At 32.7% G+C, this 16316-nt stretch overlaps 2 protein-coding genes across 2 annotated transcripts; one reads left to right on the forward strand and one right to left on the reverse strand.

Moving 5' to 3' along the window:
• Window positions 1-954: 954 nt before the first annotated feature.
• LOC145598245 (serine/threonine-protein kinase AtPK1/AtPK6-like) lies at window positions 955-4775 on the forward strand. The gene is made up of 6 exons (XM_081654576.1): window positions 955-1839; window positions 2602-2684; window positions 2767-2887; window positions 3003-3176; window positions 3839-3946; window positions 4041-4775. Exons 1-6 carry the CDS (start codon window positions 1201-1203, stop codon window positions 4344-4346), a joined length of 1431 nt encoding a protein of 476 aa, XP_081510702.1. The 5' UTR covers window positions 955-1200; the 3' UTR covers window positions 4347-4775.
• A 9163-nt stretch (window positions 4776-13938) lies between these two features.
• On the reverse strand, window positions 13939-15453 carry LOC145599091 (uncharacterized). The gene is made up of 3 exons (XM_081655503.1): window positions 15031-15453; window positions 14700-14908; window positions 13939-14606 (listed from the first exon to the last, which is right to left on the reverse strand). The coding sequence occupies exons 1-3, from the start codon at window positions 15281-15283 to the stop codon at window positions 14184-14186; spliced, it is 885 nt and encodes a 294-aa protein (XP_081511629.1). The 5' UTR covers window positions 15284-15453; the 3' UTR covers window positions 13939-14183.
• Window positions 15454-16316: the final 863 nt, after the last annotated feature.

The raw sequence follows: 16316 nt of genomic DNA on the forward strand, positions 1-16316 counted from the left end.
AAATGTTCACCCCATTTGCTTTTTTCAACAACCATTAATATTAAATTTTTACTAAAATTCCCTCCAATTTGCAACAATATTTGTGCAAATTTAACTTTTCCATGTAAATTTTGTTTCCTCATGTACTTTTATTACTTTCTCTCTTTACTTTTTTGCATACCCAATGTCAATTTACTTTTTCAGTGTATTTTAACTATTCCTATTTGTGTTTATTAATTCCCGTGAAAAATGCTCATAAGGGACTATCAAAAGGGGACGGAGGGAGTATCTACCAAGTCCTTTCTTTTGCTATCAATTTAAGAAAATTTATCTAAAATTGTTTTTTTTTTTTTTTTTTGTGACAAGCTAAATGACGTCCTCATTTTATTAGGTAAAGCTCGTATTTAGATATGAATGGACAAACATACCCTCGCGTGTATTCCATGTTTTTCTTCTGTTTGATTAATTGAACATTCTATCCTCCTAACAAACCATCACTAACCGAGGATAAAGTCATTGGGCTCATCGCCGAAATTAAAGTTGTGTTTATTTTTTATTTTCGAGTATCGGCTAAAAGCCTTTTCTTTTTCAAAATTCTAGGTGTTCCCTCTAGATTTTTTTTTTTTTAGTTTTTTTACAGTTTTTGTTTTTATCATAACTTTTATTCAGAACTCAAATTAAGAAAAATAACATATTATTGAAAAGCTTTGAAAGTCTATTTTTCAACCCAATTAAAATCTACTTGCCACTATATATTAAGCTTATTATTCAATTTTTTTTTCTTCTAATAGTCTACTTGCCCCTAGATTAAAATCTACAACAACCCTAAAAAGTACTTTTAGAATTAATCAAACACAAGTACTCGTATTTAATAATTTAAATACGCAAGTTCTTATATGAAACGGCCTCAGCCATCAAATTAGGCGCTGATTTGGAATATACCATCTAAAATACTTTTGGTTTCGCACACTCACTACCCTCTTTCACTCTCTAATCTCTATCACCAAACAATACCCCCAACTCCCCGAGTCACAAACTCACAATAATTGGTATTGTACTATATTCTTAGATTTGTTACTGTATCTTTTGCGGCTTGTCTTCTTCTTCTTCTTCTTCTTCTCTGTAACATGTTACCTGGGATCACTCACTTCACCCAGAATTCAATTTCTTGTCTAAACCCACAATTTCATCGAATTCCCCCAATTTAATTGCTCAATTAAAATGGTTTCTACATCACAACACAGCAAATCTATGCACAAAATCCTTGCATCAAAACTAACCCTTTCAATCCCATCTTCTTCTTCCTCACCTCCCACTGAAGATTTCGATTTCTCCGATGTTTTTGGGCCAACCCCATCTCAATCTTCATCTTCTTCTTCTTCCCAACCAACATATCCGAGGGACCCACCTGTGATTCACTACCGTAATCACTCTTTTCTGGGGCCTTCTCCTCGATATACTCCCCCTAATTTCCACCCATTTCAGAAAACTCCTGAAGAAATCATATCCCAGATCACAGATGATGATGATGAAATCGAGGTGAAGAGGGATGAGAAAGATGGGACTTTTATCGAACAGTTGGTGTGCATTGAGGAGGAGAGAGAAAATGGGATGGTTCCTAAGGTGGGTCCTGAGGATTTTGAGATTTTGAGACTTGTTGGGAAAGGGGCTTTTGGGAAGGTGTTTCAGGTAAGGAAGAAAGGGGGTTGTGATGATGGTGGTGATGGAATTATGGCTATGAAAGTTATGAGAAAAGATAATATTATTAAGAAGAATCATGTTGATTATATGATTGCTGAAAGGGATATTCTTACCAAAGTTGTTCACCCTTTTATTGTTCAGCTTAGGTACTCTTTTCAGGTACCCTCTTTTCTTCCCTCTCTTTTTTAATCCATGTTTTTTTGGGGCATTATGATATGGAACTTGAATAGTAATTGTCACTCGATAGAGTAATTTGAACTAGTAATGTGACAATTGAACTCTAATACGTGACTCGAAGATAGTAGTTGGTTATTGTATTTATTTATAAATTGTTTATAAATTGTATGCATGCAGTTATAATCCTGCTTTTTTTATTTTGGAATTGCTACTTTAATTAGTGTTTTGCACCATTATAGTGAATTTAGATCTAATTTGTTTGTGCCACTATTGATTTGTCTTCTTGAACTGACTTATTGGTGAAAACTTGATCATGCTAATTTTGATACATGTACAATTTAAGCTGGGATGTTATCTTTTGAGAGTTATGGCATTAAGCATTCATCTTAAAAGTTTAGTCCTTTATTGTGCCTTTGAGACTTTGTGATGTTATATTATGTTGCTCGGATTTGTAAGTGTTGCCAGTTGGTGTGGAGGTGCTGCTGGGAAAGTGGCTAGTCGATTTTTCGTGGCAGGAGTGATTACTGCAATTTCAAGATGTCTGGGATAACTAATTCTATATGTGATTTAGGATGTCATAGGTGACTGTCTGTGATAGAGATTTAGGGTTTAAAATTGTAAATACTGTGATGAGTTTAGTATTGATAGAACTGAGATTGTTCTGCAAACAGGATGTTCCTAATAGCCACTTGATTTATCTGTTTTAGTATGGTCTAATTCATTTATGCTTATATGCTTTTGCAGACGAAGTCAAAACTTTATCTGATTTTGGATTTTTTGAATGGAGGACATCTGTTTTTTCATCTATACAGACAGGGGATTTTCAGGTATGCCATATTTGAAGCTTTAATAAACCAAACTATATTTTCATCTGATTTAATTCTAGCTTTGAAATATGTTTTCGAGTAGTGAGGATCAGGCGAGACTTTACACAGCTGAAATTGTATCTGCTGTATCGCATCTTCACAAGAACGGGATTGTGCATCGAGATCTCAAACCTGAAAATATTCTCATGGACGCTGATGGGCATGTAAGTGGGATGCTTCCTAAAATATTGCATGCATTTCTTTTTGGTATTTTTCCTTTCTCTTCTTTTCTTTTTTTGGGCATAGTGCCTCCTTGCTAAATGTGATATGTGTGTGCAGATTGTTTTAACTGATTTTGGACTTGCAAAAGAAATTGATGAAACAAGCAGATCAAATTCAATGTGTGGAACCATGGAATATATGGCTCCAGAAATCATACAAGCTAAAGGTCATAATAAGAATGCTGATTGGTGGAGTATTGGAATCCTGTTATATGAAATGCTAAGTGGAAAGGTAAGAGTTAGAGTTTCTAGTTTTGATATTTCATGAACTCTGGAAATATGAAATCATCATTACAAAAGACAAACTTATATATTCATGAATTTCTTCTTTATTTATTTATTTATTTTGGTTTGGACTGGTGGTATTTTTGGTTTAGCCTAAATGTTAAAGATGTTGGCAAGAGATTGCAGATGACAGCCTGTTGTTAACAGAGTTTGTAAATCATGCAATGTGTGTCACTGATCTGAATTTATGGAATTGGCATCCTTTTGTTTCTTTTGCACTAATGCTTCTTTAAAGATGGAAAGCATGTTTCTTATCTTCTTAATGTAGATTATACTTCGTAGTTGATTGACATATGGTGGCTCAGGACAAACTGCATATTGACAGAGTAGTATTAAGAATAATATTAGAATGAGATGGTGTTTTAGACTAAAATGTAAGTTTCTTAATGCAGATCTTGGTGTGTGCTGTGAATGTAGCACCTCAGCTCTGTGATGGTGTTTTAGACTAGTAGAGTTGCAAATTGCAGCTATTCCTGATTACAATGAATTTTGTCAGATTTCAGAATTTAGATTGCATGACTTAAAAATTCATCATAATCTGGAATGTTTAGGTAATTAGCTTCATTCTATTAAGGTGTCTAAATTACCCCTGTTCTTTAATATCTTCAGCCACCATTCGCACATGCCAACAGACAGAAGCTTCAACAGAAAATCATCAATGACAAAGTGAAGCTTCCATCAATGGTATCCACTGAAGCACATTCTTTGCTCAGAGGAGTAAGTGTACCTTTCAAGTGTTATTTTCTTTGCTGATTCTCCCTATCTACTATCTGAAGTTTACCTTAATGTATAAATCTATAAATTTATGCAGTTGTTGCAAAAGGATCCTTCGAAGAGGCTTGGTAGTGGGCCCGCTGGATCAGATGAAGTTAAGAGCCACAAATGGTTTCGTCCTATCAACTGGAAGAAACTGGAGGCAAAGGAGTTGAAGCCCAAGTTCAAACCAGATGTGAATGGGAAGGAATGCACTGCTAACTTTGACAAATGCTGGACAACAATGCCAGCAGATGACTCACCAGCCTCTACACCCACCGGCAATGAACACTTTGCAGGTTATACATATGTTGCTCCCAATCCATGGCTTTCATCCGAAAGATGCAGCTCTGAATATGAATGAACATGATACTTTAGGTGGGAAATTGCAAGACAAACAAACATATAGGCCTCTCACAGCAGAACAAAGGAGATTTTTACGTAGTTGGTAGTTCTAAGTGACATCTTACACTTAACAAAATACAGATACTGTAATGCTCGTATGTGAACATGTATAAATGATTTAGATGATGATTATGGTCTAACTGTCGACGAAGAACTAAAGAGGTGAAACAGATTGGCTTAATTGTCGTTAATGGGTACAAATTTTGTTTGCTTGTATCCTGTCATTAGCAAAGGGTTAAGGAGGTTAATATGCATGTAAATTTCATATCTAACCAGTTGATTATTGAGCATGACTGCTTTCAAGAGATTCACAGAATGTTTTTAAGTTCTCGTCATTGCTTAGCTTGTGTAATCAACTAATTACAGATGAGTATATTTTTATACTGTATGTTCTAGTATGATATTTCTAGATTGCAGATGCTAGTATGCAATATGAATTGGAGAAACTTGCTCTTAAATGTTGTAGCTTGGATGCTAGTATGCAATATGAATTTTTGTAATATTCTTAAAACAGTTGCTCATCAATTTCTTTTATAAACATGTGGTTTTGTAAGAGTTTAACTAGCTGGTTGTGTTAGATGTATTGACTAGCTAGTTGTGAGTACATAAAATGTTTACTCCATAGTATAGCTAGCTGCCTAGCTAATATCTTGTATAGTAGTTGGTTTTTTGGTTAGTGCTACAACTTCTCTATTCCTATTATAGTATTATGCATTAATTTCTATAATTATGGTTTCAAAAATAAAAAAATTTCTTTAACTATTCTAACTTTATTTTACTTTTTTTTTTCTAATATTATATACCTCGTACAAAACAAAGGTTATTACGTAAAATGCTGATGGATTAATAGAGATGTACTAAATATATAACGTGCATTGAGCTGCAAGTATAAATTTAAATAAAAGCTACTCCCTAATTAGTTCAGATAAGGTAAGTTCAATAGTTCACAAATCATTCTAAAAGATTAAAGTTACATTTACATCTAAAACAATTTTTATTTTTGAATGGAACTAAAACAAGTTTTAAGGTATCGAGAGGGTAATTCTCATCTCCCGCTTTTGTGGCTCTCTAAACACCAAAAAAAAACAAGTTTTAAGTTGTCTTAGATAAAAGTGAAAGAAAAAAAAAAAAAAAAAAAAAAAAAAAGTTGAATAACAAAAAAGGACAAATATAAACCGACTCCCGCCGCCAACTTCCTCATCACCCTCCAAATAAAACCCCAAAACCTTATTCCCAAGAACCCTAGTTTTGCAACTCTACGCAAACTCAATTAAATTGGGGGAAATCAAAAATCAAACAATCACTCCAAACCCTCAATCTAATTCAACTTCAATTCATCTGGGAAGAGAGAGAAACAGCTAAAGAAAAGATGTCGTACGATGATGTAGAGATTGAAGACATGGAATGGAACGAAGAACTGCAGTCGTACACTTACCCATGTCCATGCGGCGATCTTTTTCAAATCACAAAGGATGATCTTCGTCTTGGTGAAGAAATTGCTCGTTGCCCAAGTTGTTCTCTTTACATCACTGTTATTTATAATCTCGAAGATTTTGCTGGTAATAAGAATAACTCCAATTTTCAGCCTCCTAAATCGCAGCCAATCAGCGTCGCTTGAGATGATTTTACTTATTTGTAATTTTTATTTACACTAATTTTTGATTTGTTGTTCGAAAATTTTGTTGCTATTGTTGATGAATTTGATTATGGAAAATTATGCACTATTTTGTCATTTGTGCATACAATACAGTATTATTAATCTATAAATGTTGATTGGAGCTTGATTTACTGATAAATTGGATTGATTTTGCTTAATCTTGTATTGATGTTTAAAGTTGGTAATTTTGCTTGGGAAAACTTTTGTATACACCCGGTTTTCAGTAATTTACTGTATATCGGGTACACTTTTGTCAGATTTAGTGTCACTTTTGTCAAATTTATCAATGAAGCATAAATAACACTTATATATGTCAGGGTAACTTTTGTGCGTTTAAGTGTAACTTTTGCACATTTTATTGTCGCTTTATAATGGATGTTCCGTTTTATTTAAAAGTTTGTGTTTGGTAGTATATTGCAGTATGTGTAAATTTTGGGGTTGTTTTTGTTATTTATGCTTAAGCTAACATGGGACTCAGCGGCTCGAATTCGATTATGTTGTTTTGGAAAAACAGAAATATAGTGTTGCTGAATTTGATTCAGGTATATATAATTGTGTAGTCCCTATTGTGAATAAGGATTAGAGATTATTAACTTCTCGATTCGTGTGGTTGTGTGTTGGAAAAGTTTGGGATGCGAATGCATTCAGAGTCTTTGGACTAATTGATGGTGTTACTGAGTGTATTTGGAGTCTTTGGATGAATTGATGGTCTTGCTGAATGCATAAACTGTGGTTGAATGGGAATGAACAAGAGTAGATTTCTTGAATTGATTTAATTAGTTCAACTCCTTCTGCAATATGTTATGAGGCTAGGTTTGCATTAATAGGTAATATTAGCTGATTCGATGAACTGGATTCTTGAGAAAATTCTTATGGAGGATTTGCCTGTACTGATGAATTTGCCATACCAGAGCATTTACATCAAAGTTTTATGTCCTGTTGTTGTTTAGGCTGCTTATTTTTTTAGGAATTCAATATCAGATTTGGCTCTTCTGGAGATTACTTAAGTTCCTGAAACTCATTCTTTTAGGAAATGGTTGCTGAATACTAAGTGTACTGTCCGACATATTTTTGTAAGTCGCAAATCAAATTACCATTATTTTTTGGCTTCTACAGCCACTGTATTATTCTAGTAACACCTGAAAGTTTACAAAGATTAGCGCTACCACTAAGATATGCTATGATAAGTTCTCAGTATCCAAGTTTGAGATAATTCTTATTCTTCATTGCTTGGACCACTTCTTTGCAATCTGATAAAGTTGCCACAAACTGGGATTCCACTCTAGAATGAGATTCTGCCTTACTCTGTTTCCATGATGCATCTTCTGATGCAACAAAGAGTGAATTGACATCCTTCAACCTGCTCGAAAAAGACTGATTAGAATCCCTTGCCTTCGTTGCAACAGAACCATGGCTTACTCATAAACAGAATTCCACTCTTCAGTAGTTCTTGACTGTGACAGTTGAGTACACCATCTCTTGCCTGAAGAAAATTTCATTTGGAGCCAAATGCCCCACAGTACTGCAAGGTTGCCTTGAAGTAGTTTCCTCTCCATTGGTCCTCATTCGATTTTGAAAAATTTAGTTGTGTATCAACAATCCATTCCTGCAGCGGAGTGATTGTATGGGCAATTGAATCTATCCCTGACGGCTCAACCTCCACAAAATACTTTTGAGCCTTGCAATTCCCGGATCATTTTTTCCCAAGGGAAAATACAACCTGATTAGGATTCTGCCTTTCCTCAGGTTGGATTTCACAGTAATAGCATTGCTGATCTTGATTAGGCTCTAAACATACTCTCATTTCTGCATGGACTTTTGAAAGGTTGTAACTTTTCAATTATCTTGAACAATGAAAGATTCAGGGACTTTTGAAAGGTTGTATGCTAGATCTCACGAGTGTATAAAAAGGCGCCATTGGCCCAAACTACCTTATTTGGTGAGGCACAAGGCACACCTAAGGTGCCAACTATTTTATCCAGAATCTTTTCACTTGTTAGAAAGTGCACCCTCCTTCAATAACCCCGCACCTAAGGTATAGGGAAATCTCTAGGGCCATGGTGCGCCTTGAGCCTTCTTTTTTTTTTATCGGATTTCAGTCATTTCACAAAATACTCTTGACATGCTGTATCTCCAGCTCCACGAGTCTGCCATTTCTACGAATGGGTAGTAGAAATCTAGAATGTGAACAATAGTATTTCATTCAATAAAAGTTCTAATCAAAGGTTCATTCAATCGTTTCTGCCTTTCCTTTTCTTTAGTTTTAAAGCAGCTTTCGGCCAAAGTAAAAACACAGTTGCTTGACACACTATCCTCAGAAATCAGATGGTCTTGCAAGAATAGAAAGAATTTTTGTCCTTCGTTGTATTGCACATTACCCTTGGTTAAAATTTTGTCAATACTGTCCATTTCTATCAAGTTTAGGGTCTGGTAATGGACTGTTAAACCACTTGAGTGTCTTACTTATCTGTCGTATTGCAGCAGATGATCGCAGTGAAATGAAATCGGAACAATTCGAACTAACCCATCATCGTCCAAGGGGAGAGCTCTTTTAGAGGCTCAGGGAGTATTGATCTTGTAGCATATCTTGCAAAATGTTAGGGCCAATCATTTTAAAAAAGGCTAGCTTAGAACATTCATATCAGATAACAACAATAATTGTCAAAGAAACATCAAGGCAAAACTTTTAGGTTTGCCAAGCTTTTCAGGACTTTAAATTAGGTGACAGCTACTCATATACTCATAAACTGCAGGCTTCCAATATTTTTCTTTTGTGTTAAATTTATCAACACAAAGACCAGGACATTAGGTATGTGATCGAAACATATACGAACAAGAAATGACACTCGTCGAGTAATGCAGTACATCACTAACACGGTAACACCAGGTCTCTAACAACCTGAAATAGGCAGGTCCTTACGCGTTACACCCCACAAATTTGTGATTGAAATACATCGGGCCAAAGGGTTTAAGAAGGCGGTCATCCTTACGTCAAGATCAATGGAATAGTATACGTAACGTGGGCATACTATAAAATTTGTCCGAAAATAAACAACATATCAAAAATTTGAGGAAGATATAAACTGAAGTATCTCAACCATACAAGTACCTGGATATTAGTTGAAGATATTAGAGGATGGGAATGTACCAAAATCTGATACTAATAAACTATCGCTATTTACTTTATCAATTATGTCGGACTCTAAAAAGACCTCTCACCGAAAGTTATTATAAGCACATGCCTTAGATCTTTTTCTAATATCACTATCACATTATTAGTACTTAATTTTAGTGACTATATATAGTATTGTAACTCATTTTCTTGAGAAAATTCTGGATGCTTATGGAATATCTCAATTGAAATTCAATCCAAGTCTTATAAGATCGCTTAGGAATTGGACCTTTAATTAAGTTAAGACACCAACCATAGATTACATTATTAAGGTTGTTTGTTATAATACAATTAAATTTCTAAAAGTTAATTTTTTCCAATCATACACTAACACAACTTTATAACTTTGTAGTATTAGTTTAAGCATGTTTCTACTAACAGCTCATGGGTAACCATGTGTTGGATAAACGATTTATGAAGCTTCATTGTTGCCAATATGTAACATATGTGCATATGCCGCTTCTATGATAATATACCTATAACTAGATTAGTTTATAGTAATTTTATAACATAACAAAGGACATTAAAAATCATATGACGATGATTTTGAACTATACACCTTGAATGTACAAGTTTTCTAATGTTATTTATTTTGTATAATTCACACGTACAAGTTCAATAATATATCCGTTACTCCAAAATTATACTATAAAATGTTGGGTAGATCACCTATGTCCAAAAATTTGAATAGGATTTACATTACTATAACAAAATACAATAATCACCAAACCCCAAAAATACGAATAGAATATACACTTGTATAAACAAAATTACTACAAATTGTAGACTATCCTCCTAGAAGTTGTGGAAGATTGTGAAAAGCTAAAGTTGAGGCTTCTTGTCTAGTGCAAGTTTAATTGGGCGACGAGTTTTTAAGGTATCCTATTTGTCATTTGACACGTGACTTTTTTACTTAGGGATATGGACTTTACGGCTTCTATTTGACACGTTTCACTAATTGCTTCTAAGTTTTCCCGCTATTTTTTTTTTTATTTTTTTAATCTTATTTAATTGACTTTTTCGGCTCATATTCGGCTACATTCAATTAGTCTTTGCTTCATCTATTGACTTCTCAATCGTATCCATTATTGCTCGTAGCTTGTAGCTTGTAGCTTGTAGCTTGTTCGAACGGATAACATTCATACCACCGTTAAAGCTAACTAGCTTGCTTGTTTAAAAGTTAACGAAATATTTTTACTTAATTGATTTAATAGAGAAATTTGTACTTAAATGATTATAGTTAGAGAGATCGATGTTTATAATTAGTGATAGAGTATATAAACCAATCATGAGTTTCAACCATCGGTTTAAGTTTTTGGTTGAGTTGATCTTTAACAATTAGAAATCAAATTTCATTAATATTATACACTTTTTTAGACTTTTAAAACCTATATTTGGGTTGCATGTATATTCTACTACGGAGTAGTACTACAATGTTTACTTCTTGCAAGCAAGAGAGAATAATTTGACTTATAGTAAGACTTTTCAAGTTTCTTCGTTATTTACCTGAAATTTCTTGACTGGTTTTGTTGAATACTTTTGTATTATTTGTAATCTTTTTTGGCATTATTTTTTGGTCATTCAGGTCATGCACACGCAAATTTGACTCCTATTAATTCAACTATATTTTATGTATGCATGCATGAATAATCGTTATAGTGATTTTTCTAATCTTCATTTCCTCGTATCTATGGAGTATTTTGGTGGAACAAAATCAATACATTAGTCTTCCAAGATGACTCTATATTCAAAATCTCTCATTCTTAAGAAATTACTTATAGGCTTACCAATAGCAAGCTAAACATAATTTTATAAAGGTCCATCCACGACTCAATACATCAAATTCAAAAACTATAAAAAGTTTTTCTTTTTAGTTGACACGTTTCTTTTTCTACACTTGTCAACACACTATTTCAACACCATTGTAATGATTAATAATATTATCAAAAGTTTTACAAAAAAAATATCAACTACGGAGTATTAAAAAGGAGGAGGTATAAATTTCAAAAGTTGATTAAAAAAACTTATACTCATACTCTGTAAAAATCCAAGTAATTTAATTCCGAACTCATACAACGCTTTCTCATACTCCTTATGATATATAGCCCCCGAGTAACAAAAAAAATGGTAGTCCCCATAGAATTAGGAAGGTTATTTATAAGAGGAAAATTAAGGTGGTGTTATTTCTAGTTGGGATAGTAATGTTTTGTTGTAAATAATACATCAAAAGTAGGATAAGTGATTGGGCACTGTCGATACAAGTATAGTACCATACGTCCATACTACCACTTGTGTCCTAACAAAATAATGTGGACACTTTGTTGATTTGTTCCAACAATGGTTGTGTTTAGATAGGAATAGGAATGGAGGATCACTTTTTATTAATAAAAAATGCTTCAATTCGTTAAAGTGAGCATAAAAGATGAGGATATGTTTTTTTTTAGGCAAATAGGGCAAAGTATGATTGATTTAAACTCGTGTAAATGAATGTGTATTATAATATGGAACCTCGTGTAACATACGGAATACATATTATGTTGCAATTGTAACGTAGGTCATTACGCTCACACATATCACTATAGTAGTACTCCGTAGTAGTAAACTCTTTTTATAAATAATAAATTTTCTTATTTTGTTTGAGATCAGAGAAAACTATTTTTAAACTTTGGTGCATCTTTCATTTCTTTTCCCAAAACAAAATAATTGATACACATTATAAGATAAGCTATTTTAATAAAAATATTAAATAAACCCTTTAAGCTACCACATTTGAATGGACAATATATATATCCACAATTATTTTGATGCAGAAAGGATGCAACATCACTTATCATTATATTCAGTAGGAGAATGCCAATGAGATTGAACGATGTATATATATTTGATATTTCTACCAATGAAAGTAAATTATTAAAGACATAAAAAGTCTTCTAGCAAATTAAAGATTGGAAAGAGCCTTTTTAATTACATTATATGTATATAGAAATAAAATGTGGTGGGCGAGCTATCATGATATTACTTAGTGGAGAAGCGATTGATTTATGGAGTCTAAGACTTGAGCAATCAACTTCATTCAGATCACAAGATTATAGTGGAACAATAATGTGCTTTTTCCCAAGTGTCAATAATGTGCGTAGTGTTCATACAATAAAATGGGAAAAAAGCGTTTTAAAATTAAAATGGTACTCCGTATGTAGGTAGATTGGCAAGATGGCTTCATATTATCGACAAAGAGTGTGTGATTGGTCTATTAATTATCGAGTATTTGACTATATTCATAACAAATTAAGCTCAAAAAACAAGAAGAGTAGTTTGTCTTAGGTTAATTTGTAAACTTTGATAATAACAAACTATTGAATATAACAAAGCTAATATTGTACTCTATTATTTATATAATTATTACGCTAAATACAAAGTAAAATTTACAAGAAATTAAATTTACCAACAAGTAGTACATACGCTCATATATGCATCATATATTCAACAAAGGAGCAATATTAAACTAGATTTTTGTTACACTTAAAAAAAATCACTTTAAAATGACAAATTTTATTGTACTCATAACATAAAAAATAAAATTAAAAAAATCAATCGTGGAACAGCTGAAGTTATTAGTGAGTGGTTCAAGGCTTGATAATCCTCCACTATATTTCACAGGCATTGACCTATAAATGCAGTTGCAATAGAAATAGGAATAGGCCAAACATTATTTTCATATCCAATCAATGCTTTGGATAGGCCCCAACCAAGATGCATTGGATAACATGTGGACCTACTTTTTTTGTTGGTTTCATTATACGGAGTACTATTTCTATGTCAGAATTCAATTGCTCTATTAATATCCCGTAAATTTGTGATAAAGGACTAAAGGAGTGCAATTTCTTAAGGAGTAATATGTTTGAAATAAAATAACATATAAATATTTTTCACATTTTCTGTAATAATCAACATACTGTAGATCATTGTAGAATTTGTAGGTAATTATTGATTAACTTTGTATAAACTCTCATCAATAATTAATTATCATAATGAATTTGAATAAAAATTTGTATGAATTTATCATCCAATTGATCATAAATAAGTCGTAAAGTTCAAGGTGTATTCTTAACCCTAGAGTAATTTTAATTATTCACCCCACATTATACTCCTCTTAAGGTGTGGCTTCATCTTACTTGGCCATAAATTAGAAGAAATAATCCCATCTACAATTGCTAAATAAATCTTATTGATCACAAGAAATCCAAAAGTATCACGATAATTGAAATCTTGTACTCGTACATTGCAGATACAAACTTGTAATATATATTATAAAAAAAAATTAAAAAATTAAAAATCGGGATAAATCGAATTCCTTTTAATGTTTATGAGTTCATATTCATTGTTAAAGTATTAGATTCCATTTGTTATAGAATCTTTTGAAGATTCCTAATAATAATACTACATAAATAATATTGTCCATATTATTCTGAAAATGTATGATAATTAATCGCAAAAAGATGGAGTAATAATAATGATACGAGATGATAGATAACATTATATACTTTTAAATCCACTAATATATACGAATAGTATTTATCCTTGAAAAAAAAAAATCATCCATCCATTTGCCAGCAAACAAAACAAAAAGATTGTCAAAAAAACAAGGCACATCACATCCTTACAGTCTGTACATTAACCACCAAAGACAACAAAATAACAAAAAAAATAACGAAACAAAAAAAATACAAATATAAAAATTACTCGTAAAATATAAAGTGAGTTTCAATATCATAATTAGAACTACATCCCTTAATTAGCTTAATCATACTCCGTAGTAATTACTCATCATCATCATGATAATAATAACAATAAAAAAACTTATCCATCCAAAATCCTAATAATAATACTTTTTTTTTTCAAACTGAAAATATTTTTCAGATTATTACATTGATTATAATTAATGATAATCAAATCCAATAATCCCCATTTTAAGCCACCCTGATACTACTATCACCATTTTTGAACCCTTGCATAACTTGAAACGCAGGGTACCTCGAATTCGCGAGATCCGATGAAGTCATAGAGAGAGAAAGTGACAGTGATAATGATGATGAATCGTTCTGGTTCAGATCGAAATCCACCATTGTTTTGCTGCTACTGCTGCTGTTCGTTGACACAACAACCTTCCTCTCATGATCAGTCACTTGAGGAGTAGGAGTAGGAGTAGGAGGTAGATGACTAAACGACGTCGTTAGAGGAAAGATCGGAGCTCCTGGTGATGAAAATCTCACAGTCGAGATCTCTGAATTCGATGATTGTTGCTGTTGTGGTGATGGTAGTGGAGATGGTGAACCGCCATTGTTGTTGTTGTTTTCCTTGATTTGTTTGTCGTTTGATTGATTTACAGTGACCTAATTTCATCCAAAATATCAAAATCAGAAACCTCAATCGAAACAATTAAAAGTGATTTTGATGAATATTTTGAAGGAATTAAGAAATAATACCGAATCGGTGGTGATATCGAAGAGGCTAGATCTACGACGGCGGCGATTAAGATTATTCCGTCGGAGAAAGTATTTCTGAGCATGACTGGCAACTTGCGTCGGAGTTCGAGTTTTGACGAAGTTTCTAGAAATTCCTCGCCAATCACCTTTACCTACCTTACTCAATCCAAGCAAAAACAGCTTGTGTTCATCCTCCGTCCATGGAACTCCTAATCAATCAAAATCAATCGATTCTTCAATTAACAACAACAACAACAACAAAAACCTAAAAAAAAAAATCAATCAATCAAACAAAAACAACATCAATTCATTTTCAATTTCTCTCTCATACCTCGTTTCCGTTCACGGCTAACACCACCACCACCAGCAGAAGCGTTATTATTCACAACGACTGCATCATCAGCAGAAGCATAACCAGTAGCAGTGGCAGGAGGAACAACGACGTCGTTTGAAGAAGTAGAATCAAGGCGATGTTCATACTGAGAGAGATTATTCAACGAAACACTCTTCCTTAACGAATCAACAACAACACGAACACCGAAAAGCATGATCTCACCACCAGTAGTTTCTGCTTCTTTCGCCATCTCCGATCAAAAAGTCGTCGCTCGATGAGAGAGAAAATGAGAGAGAAAGAGAGGAGGAGAGAGAAAATGGAGGAAGATGTTAATGGAGTGAGAAAGTAATGGGAGGGTGAGGTTTTGAAGGAATCTATAGAGAGAGAAAGAGAGAAATCCGTACTAAAGAAGATATAATAATATAAATTGGAGATAATTAATGGGTTTTTATAAGGTGAAGGATAGAGTGATTTGTAAAGAAGAAATTACTCTGCTTGGGAACCAAGATGATACCTGATAAGATAACTGGGCTGTCAGATAACTTAAAATAATTACTCCTTCCCATCTCTCTTTTTTTTTTTAATAAAGAAAATAAATAAAATTTACTTAATTAAAATTTGTAAACTTTGACCCCAAGAAATTTTTATGAAGACAATAATGGAGTATATTTATCCCTAAATTAGGAAAATATATTATAGTGTGAGACATTTTTAGATTTCTTTCTATATAAATTTTCATTATGTTAGTAATAATTAGATTTCTTTCTAAAAACATTTTCATTATGTTAGTAATTTTCATTAAGGCAATATTCCGTATTATTTTTTTTGTCGTTATAGTATGAGTATATATACTCGTAGAGGTTATGAGTTATACGTAAATAATCCGCGTAGTTTAGGGTCGTGAAGGTCTGAGATGCTTTATTAGCTTTGCCTAGATCTTAGGCCCTGTTCTCTTCACCTTAAAAAAATAATATTAAGTAAAAATAATTTCAGTTTAGTAAAAATAAGTTCAGTTCAATAAAAAAAGTTCAGTTCAGTAAAATTCAGTTTTCCTAAAGTAGAATTATAATAGATTATCAGTAAAGATAATTTCAGTTCAGCAAAAAAAATTTCAGTTTAGTAAAATTAATTTAAGTTCAGTTATAATAATTTAAGTTCAGCAAAAATAATTTCAATTTCAGTTCAGCAAAATTAGGGTGAATAGAACGGAGCCTTACTGCATAAAATAATTTTATTTCCTTGCTGTAAATGATACATGATATAGCTTAGCTTGGTAAACATAT

The sequence above is a fragment of the Chenopodium album genome, chromosome 20 (genome assembly GCF_948465745.1).
Source record: "Chenopodium album chromosome 20, dcCheAlbu1.1, whole genome shotgun sequence".
NCBI classification, from domain to species: Eukaryota; Viridiplantae; Streptophyta; class Magnoliopsida; order Caryophyllales; family Amaranthaceae; genus Chenopodium; species Chenopodium album.